General features: G+C 32.0%; 1 protein-coding gene and 1 long non-coding RNA gene across 3 annotated transcripts in view; one reads left to right on the plus strand and one right to left on the minus strand.

Moving 5' to 3' along the window:
- Positions 1–1,338, minus strand: part of LOC111711795 (zinc finger protein 704) — a gene marked incomplete in the record, with an annotated part of 6,787 nt that extends 5,449 nt beyond the window's left edge. The window contains 1 exon segment of the mRNA XM_023486241.1: positions 827–1,338. Coding sequence (XP_023342009.1) covers positions 827–855 — 29 coding nt within the window.
- A 6,016-nt stretch (positions 1,339–7,354) lies between these two features.
- Positions 7,355–10,213, plus strand: LOC111711509 (uncharacterized). 2 transcript variants are annotated; one of them, XR_002767260.1, is made up of 4 exons: positions 7,355–7,455; positions 9,416–9,462; positions 9,513–9,615; positions 9,972–10,213. It is a non-coding gene; the product is annotated as an uncharacterized LOC111711509 (long non-coding RNA). The 2 variants fall into 2 exon arrangements; XR_002767261.1 differs by lacking the exon at positions 7,355–7,455 and adding an exon at positions 8,734–9,009.
- The last annotated feature ends 9,572 nt before the right edge of the window (positions 10,214–19,785 follow it).

Raw genomic sequence — 19,785 nt, forward strand, 5'->3', positions numbered from 1 at the left:
TATATATATATATATATATATAATATATATGTATCTCTGTTTGTTTGTATGTCCGATCATAACTGTGGAACCCATTGACCGATTTGCCTCATAATTTAATTGTGGAACTTAGGATAACCACGGAAATGCTTTTAGCTTAGAAAAATAGCTAGAATCGAAATTTACAACCAAGCGCGGGTAAACGGCGGGAGTAACTATGAGTACCCTTGGCAACGCTGGGTTCTGAAGCTAGTTTATAAAAATATGTAGAAAGTGGGTTAATTGCAGCAACATCATAATATTTCAGGAACAAATAAAATTCTACTTGATCCTTCATATATAAGCTTATTTAGTGCATACATGTCACGCACAATAGAATATGGTTGAACAAAACAATAAAAAGAAATGAAATGTTATTATTTGTTTTTATGTCTTGCAATAAATATATTTTTAACTCATTATTGATTTTACTTTGTGGAAATGTAAATAATTAAAATTTTAAATATATTTACATAAAGAAATTTAACAAATTAACCAATGTTTGTACAAATTAGAGATATACAAAATACAGAACACTACTTGTGTTTTATTTATATTAATATATGAACTTTGCATCAATTCTAGTTTACGTTACAAAACATTTGATTGTAAACAAAAACATGCCAAAAAAATTAAATAATTTTGTATATGTAAACATTAAAAATTTAATTGTTAAAAATTATTGAATGTTGTCAAAACATTTATTTCTCGAATTGATATATTTTACAATTACAACTTGTTGCGATACGGATTGTACTGCAGCTTTCAGAATTCACAGATAACACAGAAGTACGTTAAGGTTAGTTACCTTTTAGGAATTCTCCGATTACTGGACATTTTCAATCTTTTTTCACCCTTGTCTCGTTCTTTAGTATACTACTTCATTGCTACGCAGTTGCGTCAACGAGACTGTTACGCATATATCCGCGTATCACTGCAGAACAACAAAAACTGAATTCGCTTTAAAATCTAGATTTCTTTGTTATGATGAACCCAGGCTAGAATGGTGACGTCACAGTGAGGGTAGTAAACTTGCTCCCTGTATACTGTGGCTGCTGCTGTGACCTACTTGTCAGAATCAGCTGATTTCCAACCCTCCTCCCTCGACAGAAAATCCTCTAAATACTATTAATGCGCAAAAAGTGGAACACTGTCCACACACTATAAAAGAGGCCTATACACACTTGAGTTAATACCGGGGTTCAGCTAGAGGGCTCGGCATTGGCATTTCAAATAATGTTTCAAGGACAAGGTCCCGGTATTTCGAGCTGAATATTGCGCAGTTACGGATACTTCGTTCGACAAGTTGAAAGATAGTAAAGGAATACCGGCTACCCAGCCAATCAGAGCCAACTTTGGGGCCTGATCGGCACATGACGTAGTCAAAACTAGAAAATTGCGGACAGATACCCCNTTACTCTGTATAAATTTATCTAGGTATATACTCGCTGACGATAATCTACTCAAAAAAAAGTTTTGGAACACTAAGAAAAAATCATTGCTTAAATAAAATCTCGCATTTTGGTGTGCAATTTATTGTAAAATATATTAAAATTTATATTTTAAAATTTTAAAATTTCAATTAAAACCAGGCGTGCCTGACTGAAACGGCCTTTAAAAGAAATAAAAACAATTTTCAGACTTAAAATAATTGCCGTTAAAAATTAACACATTTTGCCAGAAGGCCAACAGGTGAGGGTTGGACGGCATAGGGTAAGCGCATGCCGCAAACCCGTTTTGTGTCGTCAATGGGTCGGATGTCAATCACGAGTGCAGGTCTCCTTCCCCCTTTCGATCAATTGCTTTAAAAGTTCATCACCTTTTGCGCTTTAAGTCTCCGAATCCCTAAAACACAGGTTATAGATAATTTCTAAACCTGGTTCTGAATCTTCTCCTGATCCTGAACTACAACTTAAAAATCTGAACATTCTCCTAATCTTGAACCTTTTTCTGAATTTAAACATTAATTTTTTAACTTTAATCTTCTTCTGAATCTTAACTTTCTTTTAAACCTTCTTTAAATCTGAACCTTCTTCTAAACATGAACCTTCTTCTAAACCTGAACCTTCTTTTAAACCTTAACCTTTTTCCAAACCTGAACCTTCTTCTAAACCTGAATATTCTCCTAAACTATAACAATCTCCTTAACCTGAACCTTCTTCTAAACCTGAACATTCTCCTAAACTATAACCATTTTCCTTAACCTGAACCTTCTTCTAAACCGTAACATTCTCCTGTTATAAATGCTGTTTGAACATATCTATTTATATGCGTTGTACAATGTTTAAGGATCTAACTGTGTTTGTCCTTAACCACGTAAAACTTGTAATGAAATTCTATTAGCTATGTATTATGATTAGATTGTTTGTATACCTGCTTAATATTGTGGATAAGTATTGGAACTGTCATATAACATTGAGATTTATTTATTTATTTGATAGTCACGGGATTGTAGCCGTGTAGATTGTGTGTTGTTTGAGACATATTGATCAATTATTTCTACTGTCTGTATTAACACCAATAGCTAAGGAGATCGCGCCCAATTTGTGGCGTTGATAAATCACAAAATTGTAGGTGTGTGGATCGCTTCCTATTTGAGACATTGATGAATTGATTGCTAGTGTCCGTATTGACACTGCAGATAGCTAAAGAGATCGCGCCAAGGTTGTGGCGTTGATAGTTCCCGGCCTGTAGCCGTGTGGATCCTGTCCAGTAAGAATTGAATCGCGGACTGGTGAAACCTGGACTGATACAGTTTATGTGACGAACTTTTAAGAGTACGGCATTTACTACAAATTGTAGTAGCAGCGAGAATCAAGAGTTAAAAGAACCTTAGTTAAATGCCAGTTACTCCAAGGAAGAGAAGCCATGTAAGTACCTGGTGCAATGGTGTAGGAAGTGAAATAAGACGAGGAGATATTGCACCAGAAGAAACTACAGCACTGGATGTGGTAGAATCATTATATCCAAGTCTGCCTAGAGAAGCGATTGCGCCCAGGTTGTGGCGTTGAGAGTTTCCAGGATTGTAGCTGTGTGGATCCTGTCAAGTAAGAATTAAATCGTGGACTCGTTGAACCTGGACTGACACAGTTTATGTGACGAACTTTTAAGAGTATGGCATTTACTACATTAACCTTCTTTTAAACCTGAACCTTCTTCCAAACCTGAACCTTTTCTTAAACTTGAACCATCTCCTAAACTAAGCCTTTTTCTAAAACTGTACCATCTTCTAAACCTAAATTTTTCCCTGGACCTGAAACTTCTTGTAAAGCTGTGCCTTCTCCTTTATCTGAACCTTCTCCTTTATCTGAACCTTCTCCTTTATCTGAACCTTCTCCTAGACCTAGAAACCTAGAAACCTTCTCCATATATAGATGAACGCCTTTCTACTCAATTTTAATCAGTTAAACACATATTTTCAATTTTCCCAAATAATTCAGACTGAATAATATATCAACTAGAATCTATGTAAGAAAGACACAGGAAAAAAAGTTTCTGGAAAAAGTCCTGAGTTTTAGATTGCTAGGACTATTAGGACTATTAGGACTATTAGGACTATTAGGACTATTAGGATAGGACTATTAGGACTATTAGGACTATTAGGACTATTAGGACTATTAGGAATATTAGGACTATTAGGACTATTAGGACTATTAGGACTATTAGGACTATTAGGACTTTTTTCTTTAAATAATATGGGAGCTGCCAAAGTTCCTTTTTTCCATGGCTTTTTGTATAAAATCCTACAGGAACCAGAAAAAAATCCTTGAAAATAAAGTCTCATAACGGTAGGACTTCATTAATTCCAGAGATTTTTTATTTCAAGGAGGACTTTTTTGTGCCAAAATTTAGGAGTTTATTTCCGAACACTTTTTTTCAGAGAAAATTGTTGGCAGTTACCATACAGCTAATGTTACATTGTAGCACGGACGATGATTTCTTAAAGTATATGTCTTTATAAAATTCACAAAGAATTCACCAAGAGTAATAAAGCTAGTACACAATAGTTTCAGAAAATAAACTCTAGCAGGCATAGTTTATTATATACCATGGATATTTAATTAAAGAATATATGTATCATAGACAAGTTTTAATGTAATTTTCTTGGTAGGGTGTCTTGCAGTATATACATTAGAACCTGAAACCTGGACTTGAATTTTGTCTTTGATTTTCGTAAAGTCAATAGTTGTCAAAGGAGTATAGAAAAAAACATTATAGAGGCCTTTGAAACTTGATAAAAAATGTACACCTTCGTCATAAGAACTGTTGGAGATACTTAATTTTTATCAACAACCTTGGTTGTATTCAATGTTTTAAAATTTAGACAAATTTCTTAATAACTCAGTCAATTCTTAAGGTTCAAAAACGGCCTACTTCATTTTGGCTGAGTCGGTTGATTGTTATGCAATTGCTATAGCTAATTATATATATATCAACTGAGTTGGTTGATTGTTACATGCAATTGCCATAGCTAATTATATATATATATCTACTGAGTTGGTTGGTTGTTATTCAATTGCTATAGCTGATTATATATATATATATATCAACTGAGTTGGTTGATTGTTATGCAATTGCTATAGCTAATTATATATATATCTACTGAGTTGGTTGATTGTTATACAATTGCTATAGCTAATTATATATATATCTACTGAGTTGGTTGATTGTTATGCAATTGCTATAGCTAATTATATATATATCTACTGAGTTGGTTGATTGTTATGCAATTGCTATAGCTAATTATATATATATCTACTGAGTTGGTTGATTGTTATGCAATTGCTATAGCTAATTATATATATATCTACTGAGTTGGTTGATTGTTATGCAATTGCTATAGCTAATTATATATATATCTACTGAGTTGGTTGATTGTTATGCAATTGCTATAGCTAATTATATATATATCTACTGAGTTGGTTGATTGTTATGCAATTGCTATAGCTAATTATATATATATCTACTGAGTTGGTTGATTGTTATGCAATTGCTATAGCTAATTATATATATATCTACTGAGTTGGTTGATTGTTATGCAATTGCTATAGCTAATTATATATATATCTACTGAGTTGGTTGATTGTTATGCAATTGCTATAGCTAATTATATATATATCTACTGAGTTGGTTGATTGTTATGCAATTGCTATAGCTAATTATATATATATCTACTGAGTTGGTTGATTGTTANCGGAGACATTATAGACACATCTTTGCAGTCTTTTACCCTTTTCATTAAATAAACTCTAGCAGACATAATAATATTATGGCTTTTGAAATTAGGTATTACAATGCTAATTCATAACAAAGACGATATCGAATTCGTCGCTGAATTCCCATGTTTTTTGGGACACCCTGTATATATAATAGATATTAGATACAAGACAATCCTTAAGAAAAACAAAAATTTTCCTACAAAGAAGACGACATTTTTACAAATCTTGTAATGCACCTACGATTTCTACGCTTTCCTCCAATTTTTCAACTAGCTGAAGTGCATGGCGTTGCCTGTGGAGGAAAAAAATGTTGAAAAAAAAGATTTCGATTTTTTTTAGCCTATAACACCCCCTGGCCACCTATGAGTGTCCATAAAAAATATGGCTCGTACTGCATTCGCCCCTCCCCCCCCATCAATACTTGCGCCTATAAACCAATACCATGCCATCATGTCATCTCTGAAGAAATTAGGAAAATACTGGTTAATACATGGTTAAACCCATAAATAAGCCATACATCGAAAGAATTCATACCCTGTGTCGTATTCTTCACTTTCTGATAATGGAATGTTGCAGATATTTTTTTTTTTTTATATAAATGATTATATGGTGCGCTTTAAAACTGTTTCCGCATGTTCATGGCTATTTATTTATGTATCTATTTTCGCAAATACTAAGATTTACGCAAAATAGTATAAAACCCATTTAAAAATTTGATAAATTCTTTCAATGTATGGCTGAAAAAAACGATAAATATCATTATAGGATTCCAGAACAAAAGTAAAAAAAAAAATGAATTAGACTTAAATAGAATGGAATTCTCTGGAAATGAAGTGAAACCCTACAAAGTTAAATAAAAATTAATTGGATTCTCTGGAACTAAAGTGAGACCCCATGGTCGAAGTAGAACTAGAAAGAATGGAACTTTCTGAAACCAAAGTGAGAACCCAAGCATGAAGTGGAACAAAAAATAGAACTATCTGGAACCGAAGTAAAACCCCATAAAGTGTAACTAAAAAGAATGGAACTCTCTGGAACCAAAGTGGAAATCCATGAGAAGGAACTAGAAAGAATGGAATTCTCTGGAACTACATGAAAACTTATGATATAGTATAAACTTAATAGAAACTCATGTATAAAGAACTGAATAAAGGCAACTTTACAAAGAGAAACTCAATATAACAAGCCAGATGGAATCGATTAAAGCACTAACTTTGCACAGACATTTATTTTACATTATTATTAAAATACAAACTGAGGATCAACCGAAGTCAATCCTGGAATCATAGATGGATCTAATTCTCCTCTCGGAGCTACTGGAGCTGTGATCGACCGCTCTCTTCTCCTCCTTCATCAAGACTAACCCTTTTCTCGGGGACAAAATGGACGTTCACCGTTATCCGTGTTCCCCTGATAAGGATTCCCAGGATTTGAACCTTGCTACCCTGGAAATTTCCTCTGGCCGTTGATACCAGCTCCAGTAGTAACGGGTTAAATACAATCAATACTATTTGTTTGTCCAGTTACTCAACTCATGATACAATTTAGCTTGGGTTGAATGAACTAGCTGGGTGGGTTTACAATAGAACTAGAAAGAATGGAACTATCTGGAACCACATGAAAACTCATGAAGTGGAACTAGAAAGAATGGAACTCTCTGGAACCACATGAAAACTCATGAAGTGGAACTAGAAAGAATGGAACTCTCTGGAACCACATGACAACTCATGAATTAGAGCTAGAAAGAATGGAACTCTCTGGAACCACATGAAAACTCATGAATTAGAACTAGAAAGAATGGAACTCTCCGGAACTACATAAAAACTCATGAATTAGAACTAGAAAGAATGGAACTCTCTGGAACTACATGAAAACTCCTGAATTAGAACTAGAAAGAATGGAACTGTCTGGAACAACATACAAAACCCATGAAGTGGAACTGTGCCTGTATAAGATGAAATCATGACTCACAAATACAAGGAAAGAATAAATTGCGCGAACCGGGCAATACAATTCATATAACAATTATTAAAAATGATAACGTTGAAAATATAAAAATCAAAATATATAGAAAATTTTATAAAGTTTGGGTAAGATCAAGATTGGCTGATTTGATTATAAACACAGAATAGAGACAGTTACGCCTACGAGTGAATTGAGGCAGTATAGGCCTAGGTAAACAGCTGGTCTGTATAGTGCTTGATAATACTTTAAACAGGTGGGTGACGTGATTTTACACTGTAATTGTACAGGGCTTACTGTATTATTTACATTATTTACATTGTACAGTCCTCACTGTATAATTTACATTGTACAGTGCGTACTGTATAAATTACATTGTATATTGCGTACTGTATAATTTACATTGTACAGTTCGTAGTGTATAATTTACATTGTACAGTGCGTACTGTATAATTTACATTGTACAGTGCTTACTGTATAATTTACATTGTACAGTGCTTTTTGTATAATCTACATTGTACAGTACATACTGTATAATTTACATTGTACAGTGCTTACTGTATAATTTACATTGTACAGTGCGTACTGTATAATTTACATTGTACAGTGCTTACTGTATAATTTACATTGTACAGTGTACATTTTTGCATACAATGTGTATTCGAGTTATATTCTTGCAGATAAAAATAAAATGCACAGGACTGTGCAGTAAACTGTACGATGCAATTGTGCTCATAAACAGTAAACACGAATGAACATATTATGTACACAGTATAACAGTGCACAGTTAACAAAACCCTTTAATTAGAAAGAATTTTTATGAAATGACTTATTTATATTTAATATATTATATTTTATTATGTTGGAAACACTGGTTTTGGTCTCAAAACATAATTCATTTTTTTGTGAGAAATATTCATTCCTTTCTGTGGGCTGTACAATTTTTTTTATGACTTTTAAGGATGAAATCATACCGGACCGGGCCAGAAAGCACAGCTAGCCATTGGATTAAAAAAATCATAATTTTTTTTCCTATCATACAATTCTATAATATTTTTTCGGGACATTTTTCGTGATAGAAATTGGGACTTTTGCAAAATACTTTTTTGATTGTGACTTAAAGGTATGTTACCGGATTGATGTAATTGAATTATTAATTAGAAAAAGAATTTTTGTATTAAATCTTTGTCTTTATACCTGATAAATTTTCTTTTTTAAATTTTAAATTCAATATAATAATTCTAATTATCAAATATTTATATTACATGAATTCCATAAATTTCATATTTAAAGGGAGTGACTGGAAATGTATGGTAGTTTAATTAAGAACTAAAAATTCATCAAAAATTCTACAGTTTGTTACATTTATTTTCGTCATTAATTAATAATTTTAAAAAAATCGATTCTCAAAACGTAACCACCCAAATGGATGGTTTTAAACGTCGAATTTGCGCTCAAACTCAGTAATTATACATTATTAAAACTTTTTATATGTCTCAAATAAATCCTAAGAAAATTTTCCACAATACTACATTCTCAGTTCAACTACCATGCATTGCCGGTCACTCCCTTTAATTAGCACAATTCTAATATACAAAATTCTAAGAATTGATTTTAATTAAACTTGATCTTCCAGTCAGTTGAATTATTGATAATTTTTCTAATTTGACTCGTCTTTGTTAAATTAATGTCTCTGTGAAGTGTAAACTAAGCAGAAGAAAAGGTCAAATTTATACAACATTACTAGTACAGCTTTGTGACCTCGTAGCTTCTTTACGCAGCACAAATATAAGATAGCTACAACTTACAAGTTAGAAATTCATTTATTTTTATTCTTCTCAATAGTTCTTCAGTGAGAGGAATTATGAATGAAAATATATCAGATTTTAATCTTACGTGGAATTTACTTTAGTTTGACGTGGTTTATTTTATTATTCAACCTTAAACATTTAAACTATCATGAAGCTATATTTACATGACTTACAGAGCAAACTTGTGACAACAAATTATAGCAAACAATTATGATAACATTAATGATAATACTAATAACAATAGTAACAAAAGTTTTAATAATGGTAATAATATCAATAATAGTAACGATAATGATAATTGTTATCATAATCATAATGATTTTAATAATAGTAGTAAGAATGATAATAATAATAAAAAGAACAATTATTATATAAAACAAATGATTTTGATAATAAATATTTCAGGAAGAATTTGAAAAGCTTGTGCAGCATCTGAAAATGCCAACGACAAGGTAACAAAATTTGGAATTAAATTTGTTTTTCTTTTATAATTGTTGTTTAGTTCGACCACATCTGAGGGATGTCAATGTTGTTGTTTTCATTTCGGGTGCTTCGCGGGCTTCCGGCTTCCTCTTCCTGCACCTTGTGCCAGAATAAGACACTGGGTGCGTTAAAAATATTTTAAAGAAGTTGATTCTTCGCCACAAATTGTAACTTTCTAAACCCTATATCTTTACATCCCAATGTCGTGGACCTTACATTTTTCAAACTATTAATTCTATCAGATCAAATAAACCATGTTTGAAATATTTAAGGTGTACATTATCTAGTTGCAAAGATATAGAGATTAGACATTTTGAGTTTGTGGCAAAGACTCAACTCCTTTATTTTTTACTTTTTGTGAACATTTGTTTCAAGTTTTTAAAAAAATTTATTCGAACATTTTTATATTATTTATCTTTTTTTAGTTTCTGTTTTAAGTTTGTTACAATGTTTTCCTTAATCTGTTTTTATTTTGTAGATTCACAGTGGAAGATCAATCAGAAATATTCTTAGAAGTTGTTGCAAATAATTTGTTTTACTCTACATCGTTCATCAATTAATCAATCAATTTAACCATCTCATCAATTTTCCTTTCATTCATCAGTAGAAATTATCCATCAATCAATTATCCAACGATCATTTTACTATCAATAGTAACAATTGTATTATTTAAGTATTATTTTTCATTATTAATAAAATAAATCAATGAAAAAATGTCAATATGCTTGTAATCTATATAATAAAATAAGACATTCATATATGTTGCGTATAGCTGGCCAAACGGCTGGACCGATTGGGCTGAATTTTTTTGTTGACACTAATGGGAGGGGGGGTGGGGTGTAGGCTAGGCTAAAAAAATTAGCAAGTTATAATCTATAGAAGACAAGTAATATAAAAAACATAGAACATCATTTAAGTCCCTTGATCCAAAACGTGAGTACATATTCTGTCTGTTTGCGCATTCGAAGATAATTGATTTGTTTAATTTGTTAGAAGTAGAAGTTTTTGTTTAAAAATTGAAAAGATCACATTTTTTTATATCCAGGAGTCATACACTGTTTACTTTTATACAAACATTAAATTTCATCCAGTCATTTAAAAAAATTAAAGAAAATTTCAATGTCGTCTCCCATTCCTCATGTTTATCCGGAGCATGATTAATTCTCACATCAAATTTAAAATGTATTAAAATTGTATTAACATTTTTTGTGTTGATATTTAATAATATTTTTGATTTTGTTTTCTTTGAAATGATATTTCGCTGGCGCTGGATTTTCGAACATTCCTGGATAATATGAAAATGTTGTCTTTATTATCAAAAATCCTCGAAACAGGAATGAATGTTTTCAAAAGTAACTATTCTGTAAAAAATATTCTAAAAATATCAACTATATATACGAATGCGTCAAAAATTATCGATGAATAATGGTTTTAATATCTGAATGATTTGTTTGGAATTAAATTCAGTTTTCACGATCCAAGTTGAATGTTGCAACTTTCTAAATTTTTATGAGTCGTTTTTAACAATTTTCTCATTATAGACGCAACAGATAAAAGTAAGATTAGTGGCGATCAAAAGCGCTTATTTTTAGTCGTGAGCCTATACCCCCTTTAATTTTTTGCGAGCACTCCCTTTAACAAATAAAAAATAAATCTAACTTTGAGTGATTTTACTGACGCTTTCCCCATCAGTAAACCAGCAGTTTTACACATTTACATCTTCAGAAATACAGAAATATATATATATATATATATATATATATATATTGTTTAAGAATTTTGACTACTGAGGATCGTGAGTATAATTCTTTTTTAATAAAATGTGAAGTTTACATTTAAATTAAAGAAAACTTATACTAATCATAATGACGATCCTCAGTAGTCAAAATTCTTTGAACAATATATATATATAGAAAACCTTTAAACATTCTTCTAAAAAAAGTAGCCTTGAGTTCAGACAAGATTTCCAGGATTTTAAACCTAAAAGCGCTGAAATTTATATATTTGAAAAGCCCTTGAATAATGGATGTAATAACATGTGTCACATGCTATATTGATTAAAAGAGAAATATTTATTTTTGAACATTTTCACAACGTACTTTTTGAACTTTTTTAAAATCCTCTCAAATGCACCTTAACCAATAAAAGATAGAGGTCTAATTTTTTTTATTGAGCAGGTCGTGTAAAGTTGGACTAGGAACATGTATCACAGTCCCAGCTATCTCAACTCTAAGGGCCAAAAGGGGGGTGTCCCCCCCCAATCTATATTAGACTGGAATAGCCCAATAGGGACAAGGTTAACATTTCTCCGAACAAAATAGCAAAATAGATTTAATTAAAGGGTTTCGGCATATTTTAAAGCAATCTTCAGTTCAGGAGTGGCATACGAGATTCACAAAGGTACCCTTGAAACCTATATCTGATCAATAATGAAGAAGATGTCTTCGTTTTTATAGCTAGAAAAGTGTTTGATTTCGACTATACCTTTCTGGAACAGACATGCCATTTCACACAAAGAGAGTCACTTGAAATTATGACTCGGTCATTTTTATTATCATTTATTTTAAGACTATAAGGTTCACAAAGTATACAGAGATGGGCATATTTAATTTTTTATTTTTAATTGACGATAAATCAACTGGATTACAGAATGTATACTAAAAGTCCATGTGCTTGAAAATAACTATTAACTAATAACTTAAATGAATAAAAAAAAACAATCTTTTGTTTCAGGGGAGGTCCAGGCTTGGGCAAGTTTATTTTGAAAGACTAGGGGACGCAGCTTTTTGTACTGCCAATGGAATATATAACTTAAATACATAAATCATGGATGGGAATGGGAGGGGGGGGGACTAGGGGAATTTAGTAAATAGTTAACAAAGTTGAGAAGTATATGGCGTGAGAGTGTATTTGTATACAGGTATTAATGAATGAATAATGAAAGATATGTCTATATTTGTTCATCTAGTTCTACAGTTAATTGTTTCCCTTGAGTTAATGAGTATATTGTATGCTAGGAGAGAAAAGCTGAGAAAACTTTGCATTATGAGCTTTCATTTCACTCATTTTTCAATCAGGGTTTGAGTAAATTTTACGCAGGCTAGCATTGTTTAGAGCATATTCTACTCAGGCTAGCATGGTTTAGAGTATATATTCTACTCAGGATAGCATGGTTTAGAGTATATTCTACTCAGGCTAGCATGGTTTAGAGTATATTCTACTCAGGCTAGCATGGTTTAGAGTATATTCTACTCAGGCTAGCATGGTTTAGAGTATATTCTAATCATACTAGCAAGGTTTAGAGTATATTCTACTCTGGCTAGCATGGTTTAGAGTATATTCTACTCCGGCTAGCATGGTTTAGAGTATATTCTCCTCAGGCTAGCATAGTTTAGAGTATATTCTACTCAGACTAGGTTTAGAGTATATTTTACACAGGCTAGGAAGATTTAGAGTATATTTTACTCAGGCTGGCATGATTTAGAAGTATATTGTACTCAGGCTAGCATGGTTTAGGGTATATTCTACTCCGGCTAGCACGGTTTAGAGTATATTCTACTCAGGTTAGCATGGCTTAGAGTATATTCTACTCAGTCTAGCATGGTTTAGAGTATGTTGTACTATGGCTAGCAGGGTTTAGAGTATATTTTACTCAGACTAGCATGGTTTAGGGTATATTCTACTCAGGCTAGCATGGTTTAGAGTATATTTTACTCAGGTTAGAATGGTTTAGAGTATATTTTACTCAGGCTAGCATGGTTTAGAGTATATTTTACTCAGACTAGAATGGTTTAGAGTATATTTTACTCAGACTAGCACGGTTTAGAGTATATTCTATTCATGCTAGCATGGTTTAGAGTATATTCTACTCAGGTTAGCATGGTTTAAAGTATATTTTACTCAGGCTAGCATGGTTCAGAGTATATTTTGCTCAGGCTGGCAGGGTTTAGAGTATATTCTACTCAGGCTAGCATGGTTTAAAGTATATTTTACTCAGGCTAGCATGGTTTAGAGTATGTTTTACTCAAGCTGGCAGGGTTTAGAGTATATTTTACTCGGGCTAGCATGGTTTAGAGTATATTCTATTCATGCTAGCATGGTTTAGAGTATATTCTACTCAGTTTAGCAAGGTTTAGAGTATATTGTACTATGGCTAGCAGGGTTTAGATTATTTTTTACTCAGGCTGGCAGGGTTTAGAGTATATTCTACTCAGTCTAGCAAGGTTTAGAGTATATTGTATTATGGCTAGCAGGGTTTAGAGTATATTTTACTCAGGCTGGCAGGGTTTAGAGTATATTCTACTCAGTCTAGCAAGGTTTAGAGTATATTGTACTATGGCTAGTAGGGTTTAGAGTATATTTTACTCAGGCTGGCAGGGTTTAGAGTATATTCTACTTAGGCTAGCATGGTCTAGAGTATATTCTACTCAGGCTAGCATGGTTTAGGGTATATTCTACTCAGGCTAGCATGGTTCAGAGTATATTTTACTCATGCTGGCAGGGTTTAGAGTATATTCTACTCAGGCTAGCATGGTTTAGAGTATATTTTACTCAGGCTAGCATGGTTTAGCGTATATTTTACTCAGGCTAGCATGGTATAGAGTATATTTTACTCGGGCTAGCATGGTTTAGAGAATATTTTACTTTGGCTAGCATGGTTTAGAGAATATTTTACTCAGGCTAGCAAGGTTTAGAGTATATTTTTCTCAGGCTAGCATGGTTTAGAGAATATTTTACTCAGGCTAGCAAGGTTTAGAGAATATTTTACTCAGGCTAGCAAGGTTCAGAGAATATTTTAATCAGGCTAGCAAGGTTTAGAGTATATCTTACTCAGGCTGGCAGGGTTCAGAGTAAAGGAATTGAGTTTTTGCCAGAAACTAAAATCATCTGATTCCAATATCTTTGCAACCTTATGGTGCAAACCTTTGATATTTCAAGCTTAGATTATTTTATCTATAAGTATTAACAGTTTGAAATATCTAAGGTCTACGGCATTGGGTTTCAAAGATATAGAGATTAGAAAATCAGAGTTTGTGGCAGAAACTCAACTCCTTTGACTCTTATTAGTATTGAGTAGATTGAAATGCATAAAAAAACGGAGGAAAAGTTGTGAATTAATATGAAGATTGTAGAATATTCAATTATAATAGTGATTGTCAAACTTTTAAAACTGTAGTTGAAGTTTATAAGCAAAGTTTTTTTTCCTTTTTCCTTTATAATATTTTTACTTAAAAAACTGATTTGTCTTAATCTTTTTTATTTGAATGTCTTTCAAATTGAACAAAATTTTACAACTTAGGGGCTCTCTTTATTTGTTTGTGAATACGTTAGGGTCTGCTAAATTTATTATAGGTATGGAGCTAGGTAGACAGGGCACATATGGGTCTAGACTGCCTTTAATTTTACCTTATTAGCTCCCTTATATTCAATTGTGGTCCTGTAGACATGTTTATTGAAACTTTATAAAGCACTTTGTACTAGTTTAGTTTTTATGAAGAAATTAGCAAAACATTCATAGGTTTTTGCGTAAAAGATTTGCAAGGGGTGGGCATAATAAAAGTAGGAGGGAGGATAACATTTAATTTTGTGAGGGCTTTATGTTGGCCACGATTCACAAGGGACATATTACATTTAAATAAATGTAGAACCAGGGTTCATGACTCTCTTATATTAGGATTCATACAATTCTTATTCAAACAGACACTATACATACAGGGTGACCCACATCAAATTAGACCGTGTCAATTGGTCTAAATTACGTTTTGAGGGAAAAATCAGAAAATTTAAGAAGAATGAATTATTTTGAAAAATTTAACAAGGGTAGTAGAATTTTTTTGGCAGAAAATGCTAGATTTTTCGAGTATTATAATTTGCGTATTTTGGCGGTAAAGATTGGAGATAATCTAATATGATATGGGACACATCCTATCCACAGGGTTAGAGATTCTTATTGTTAAAATCAAATTTAAAAATAAATGGTTTACAGAATATACTCAGTCTATTTACACGCACTTATTGTTCCTTGTAGCTGTCCCTTTTCTTTAGGATGGAATGGGAATAGAAAGAGAGGGAAGGATAGGATGGGAAAAGAGAGAGAGGGAAGGATAGGATGGGAAAAGAAAGAGAGGAAAGGATAGGATTGGAAAAGAGGGAGAGGGAAAACTAGGATGGAAAAAGAAAGAGAGGAAAGGATAGAATGGGAAACAAAAAGAGATGGAAGGATAGGATGGGAAAAAGAAAGAGAGGGAAGGATAGGATGGGAAAGAGGGAGAGGGAACATACACAAGGTATATAAAACAGAATTTTTGTTTTAATGGTTAGGTTAGGCCCCAGTAGAAGCATTGTGATTAAGTGAAAATCCCAAGGAAAACAGTTAATAGTAATGTGAAAATCATGTGGAGGCATTGCGTGTAATTCCACTGAAGTAGAGCTAACTGATGTCTAGGATGGGAAAAGAGGGAGAGAAAAGAATTGGATGGGAAAAAAGAGAGAGAGAAAAGGATATGATCGGAGAAAGTAATGGAAAGGAACAGATGGGAAAAAGGGGGAGATGAAAGGAAAGTATGAAAGAGGAGAGGAAAGGATAGAATGGGAAAAGGTGGAGAGGAAGGGATGTTTTATGAACAATATAAAAAAGTGATGCACTATGAAAACCAAAAATGACAATTTTATATATTACACAAACTACAATGTAGTATTTAGATAAAATCAACAAACTAAACTATTTAAAAAACATGCGTTTAGTTTAAATAACAAGTATTATCAAATATTTCCCCTAAAACTTTCTGTATATCTGACCTTTAAATTGATCAATCACTGATGAATAATTTAACAAAAAGTTTAAAGTTAAAAATATTCATCTATCTCTAAATAATTAAAGATTGAAATCCCAAAGTTTTTTTTATCTTTTTCTATTCTCACTGGTTAAAAAATATTACTAGATAAAAGAAAATATTTTTAAATATTTTATTTTTTCTGTCTTTAAATTCTTTTTTTCTACATTGTGCCCGGTGAATATAAAATTTTAAATGTTAATTTTCGAGAATTAATGTTTAAAATATTTAAAAACAAATGCATTTTTTTCAACTTCCTTTTTTTCTTTAGTTTCTGTTAAAACAATTTAAATCAAGCAGAACTTCATTAATAAAGTACCGTAGGTGTTGGCATTAACGATTCACAACAGTATCCTAGATAATCCCTTTATAGGTGAATTATGAATTTATACACCAATGAATAGCACAAACTACAGTGAAACCCTTAATAACGAATACATCGAAAGAATTCATCAAATGGCGTATTCTTCACTTTGTGATAATGGAATGTTGCAGATACTTAGTTTTTTAATTAAATGATTATATGGAACTCTTAAAAACTGTTTCTGCATATTCATGGCTATTTATTTATTTTCTCAAATACTGAAAGTTACGTAATATAGTATAAAAATCGTTGAAAAATTGTCAAGACGACATTTGATAAATTCTTCCGATGTATTCGTTATTAAGGGTTTCACTGTATAAAAACTAAAAACGTAAGTCTAAATACAATGAAGTCCATGCCTGCCTTTATCAGAACATTATCAGTGATATTTTGAGTTCTATAGTTTAAAGTCTGTCTAAATTAGCGTAGACGATCTGATTTATATAAATTTTACCAGAATATGAATTAATTTATAAACTTACAACAGTGGATAAATTAGATCAAACATCACCATGCGAATCACAATATTAGGGTTATCTCGACCGCAAAAGATCAAATCAGTTTTGAAATGAAACTAAATCTTTTTACTTCTGAAAAAAAATTATTTACCATAAAACTTAAGAATTTTAAACACGTTTACGAAGTAACTACATTTAATGGCCTATTAGAGCAAACCATACCTTGCTATACAGTTAATACATATTGGGACACCCTGGACTAAATATTATATTGAAGTAAATTGGGATACCCTAGACTAAATATTATATTGAAGTAAATTGGGACACACTGGACTAAGCATATAATATCCAAGTTTATTTGACACCCTTGACTTAATATATTATATCCAAGTATATTGGGATACACTAGACAGAGTAAATTATATACAAGTATATTGGGATACCCTGGACTGAGTATATTATATATCCAAGTATATTGGTACACACTGGACTGCGTATACTATATTCAAGTAAATTGGAAAACGCTGAACTGAGTTTATTTATTCATGTATATTGGTCGACACACTGAACTGAGTATATTATATCCAAGTACATATATTGAGACTCTCTGGACTGAAAATATTATATGTAGATTCGGACACTCCAGGACTAAATTCATTCTATCCAAGTTTATTGTGACTCCCTGGACTGACTGAGTTAAGATAATTGGGAGACCCTGACCTGACTGAGCCAAGTTAATTGGGAGACCCTGGACTGATTAAGCTAAGTTTTTTTGTGACTCCTTGGACTGACTAAACCAAGTTTTTTTGTGACACCCTGGACTGACTGAGCCAAGTTTATTGGGAGATACTGGACTGACTAAGCTAAGTTTTTTTTTTGTGACTCCTTGGACTGACTAAGCCAAGTTTTTTTATGACACCCTGGACTGACTGAGCCAAGTGTATTTTATTTATTCTAAATAGATTAATGGTGCTCCCGCCTTTACATTCAGTAGTGAAGGATAAATTGTTAAAGTTTTCATTATTCAAATACTGGGGTCGTTCATAAATTCATTTCTCCTGGGATCGTTCATAAATCCTAACTCATATGGGTTGTTTAATTATAATTCATACTCATGTTTTGTTCATAAATCCTAAATTATCATGGGTCATTTATAAATCTTAACTCATAGGTCTTTCATAAATCCTAACTCACCGTTTGTTCATGAATCCCAACTCATGGGTTGTTCATAGATCATAACTCCTGGGTCGTTCATAAATCCTAACTCTTGCGTCGTTCATAAATCCTAACTTATGGTTCGTTCATAAATCATAACTCATGGGTCGTTCATAAATTCCAACTCATGGGTTGTTCATAAATCATAACTCATGGGCCGTTCATTAATTAGTTATCATGGGTCGATCATAATTTCTAACTGATGGTTTGTTCATAAATCCTAACTCATGGTTCGTTCATAAATCTTAACTCATGGTTTGTTCATAACTCCTAACTCATGTTTCGTTCATAAATCCTAACTCATTGGTTGTTTATAAATCCTAACTCATGGGTCTTTTAAAATTCTAACTCATGGGTCTTTTTTAAATTCTAACTCATCGGTAGTTTTTAAATCCTAACTCTATGAGTTGCTTATAAATCCTAACCCATGCGTCGTTCATAAATCCTAACTCATGTGTCGTTCATAAATCCTAACTCATGTGTCGTTCATTAATTCTAACTCATAAGTCGTTCATAAATCCTAACTCATGTGTCGTTTATAAATCCAATCTCATAGATCATAAATCCTAACTTATGGGTTGTTCATAAATCCTTTTTTTAAGGGTTGTTTTGAATTTCTTCTTTACTGGTCGTTTGTAAATACATGTCTGAAATATTTTTTATTAGTTGATCATAAATCATTCTCATGAGTTAATTCATAAAATCTTCTTTATTGGTAGTTATTAAACCATTGCTATATCCTCATTCATATATCCTCTTTTTAATTCATGGTTTTTTCATAAATACTACCTCATTAGTTTTCCATAAATCATTTCTTATGGATCGTTCATATACCTTCGACCATTCTCATTGATTGTAATCGAATATATGATCACTTTAGAGAAATATGTTTAATTAAAGCTTTCCTATGACTTAGTTTCCAGTTCTGAAATAAAAAATACACATTAAAAAGAAAAAAAATAACCAATTTGTATTTTTAGTGATGTTATATGTCGTTTCCTGCAAATGAAAATCTAAGATATTTTAGACTAAAAATGTTGTATTCGTCTAATCTGTAGGGATCAAGCTGAATCCTTTTAACATCCCTTTAATACTTTATTGAGCAGATAAGAGGATACAAGGAGGGTTTAAGACATCCTCACATTTATATTTTATATAAAATTTGCTAAAAATTTTCTAAGAAAGGGACTGCACACGAAACACTGGCTAGAGATAAGTATGCCCAAGGTTATAATGCAAGGAAAAATAATTGCAGTTGCGTATACTCTGCGTACATATTGAAACCAGTTCTCTCTGGGCTTAATTTGTAAACAAGAATAGATGCATCAGTGTTTGCTTAGTATCCGAGGAGGTTAAAAGCATTAAATTTTGATAATTTTGATAATTCACATAAAAGTTTCCTAGAACCCAGAATATTTCATT

Source organism: Eurytemora carolleeae, unplaced genomic scaffold (genome assembly GCF_000591075.1).
Source record: "Eurytemora carolleeae unplaced genomic scaffold, Eaff_2.0 scaffold15, whole genome shotgun sequence".
NCBI lineage: Eukaryota > Metazoa > Arthropoda > Copepoda > Calanoida > Temoridae > Eurytemora > Eurytemora carolleeae.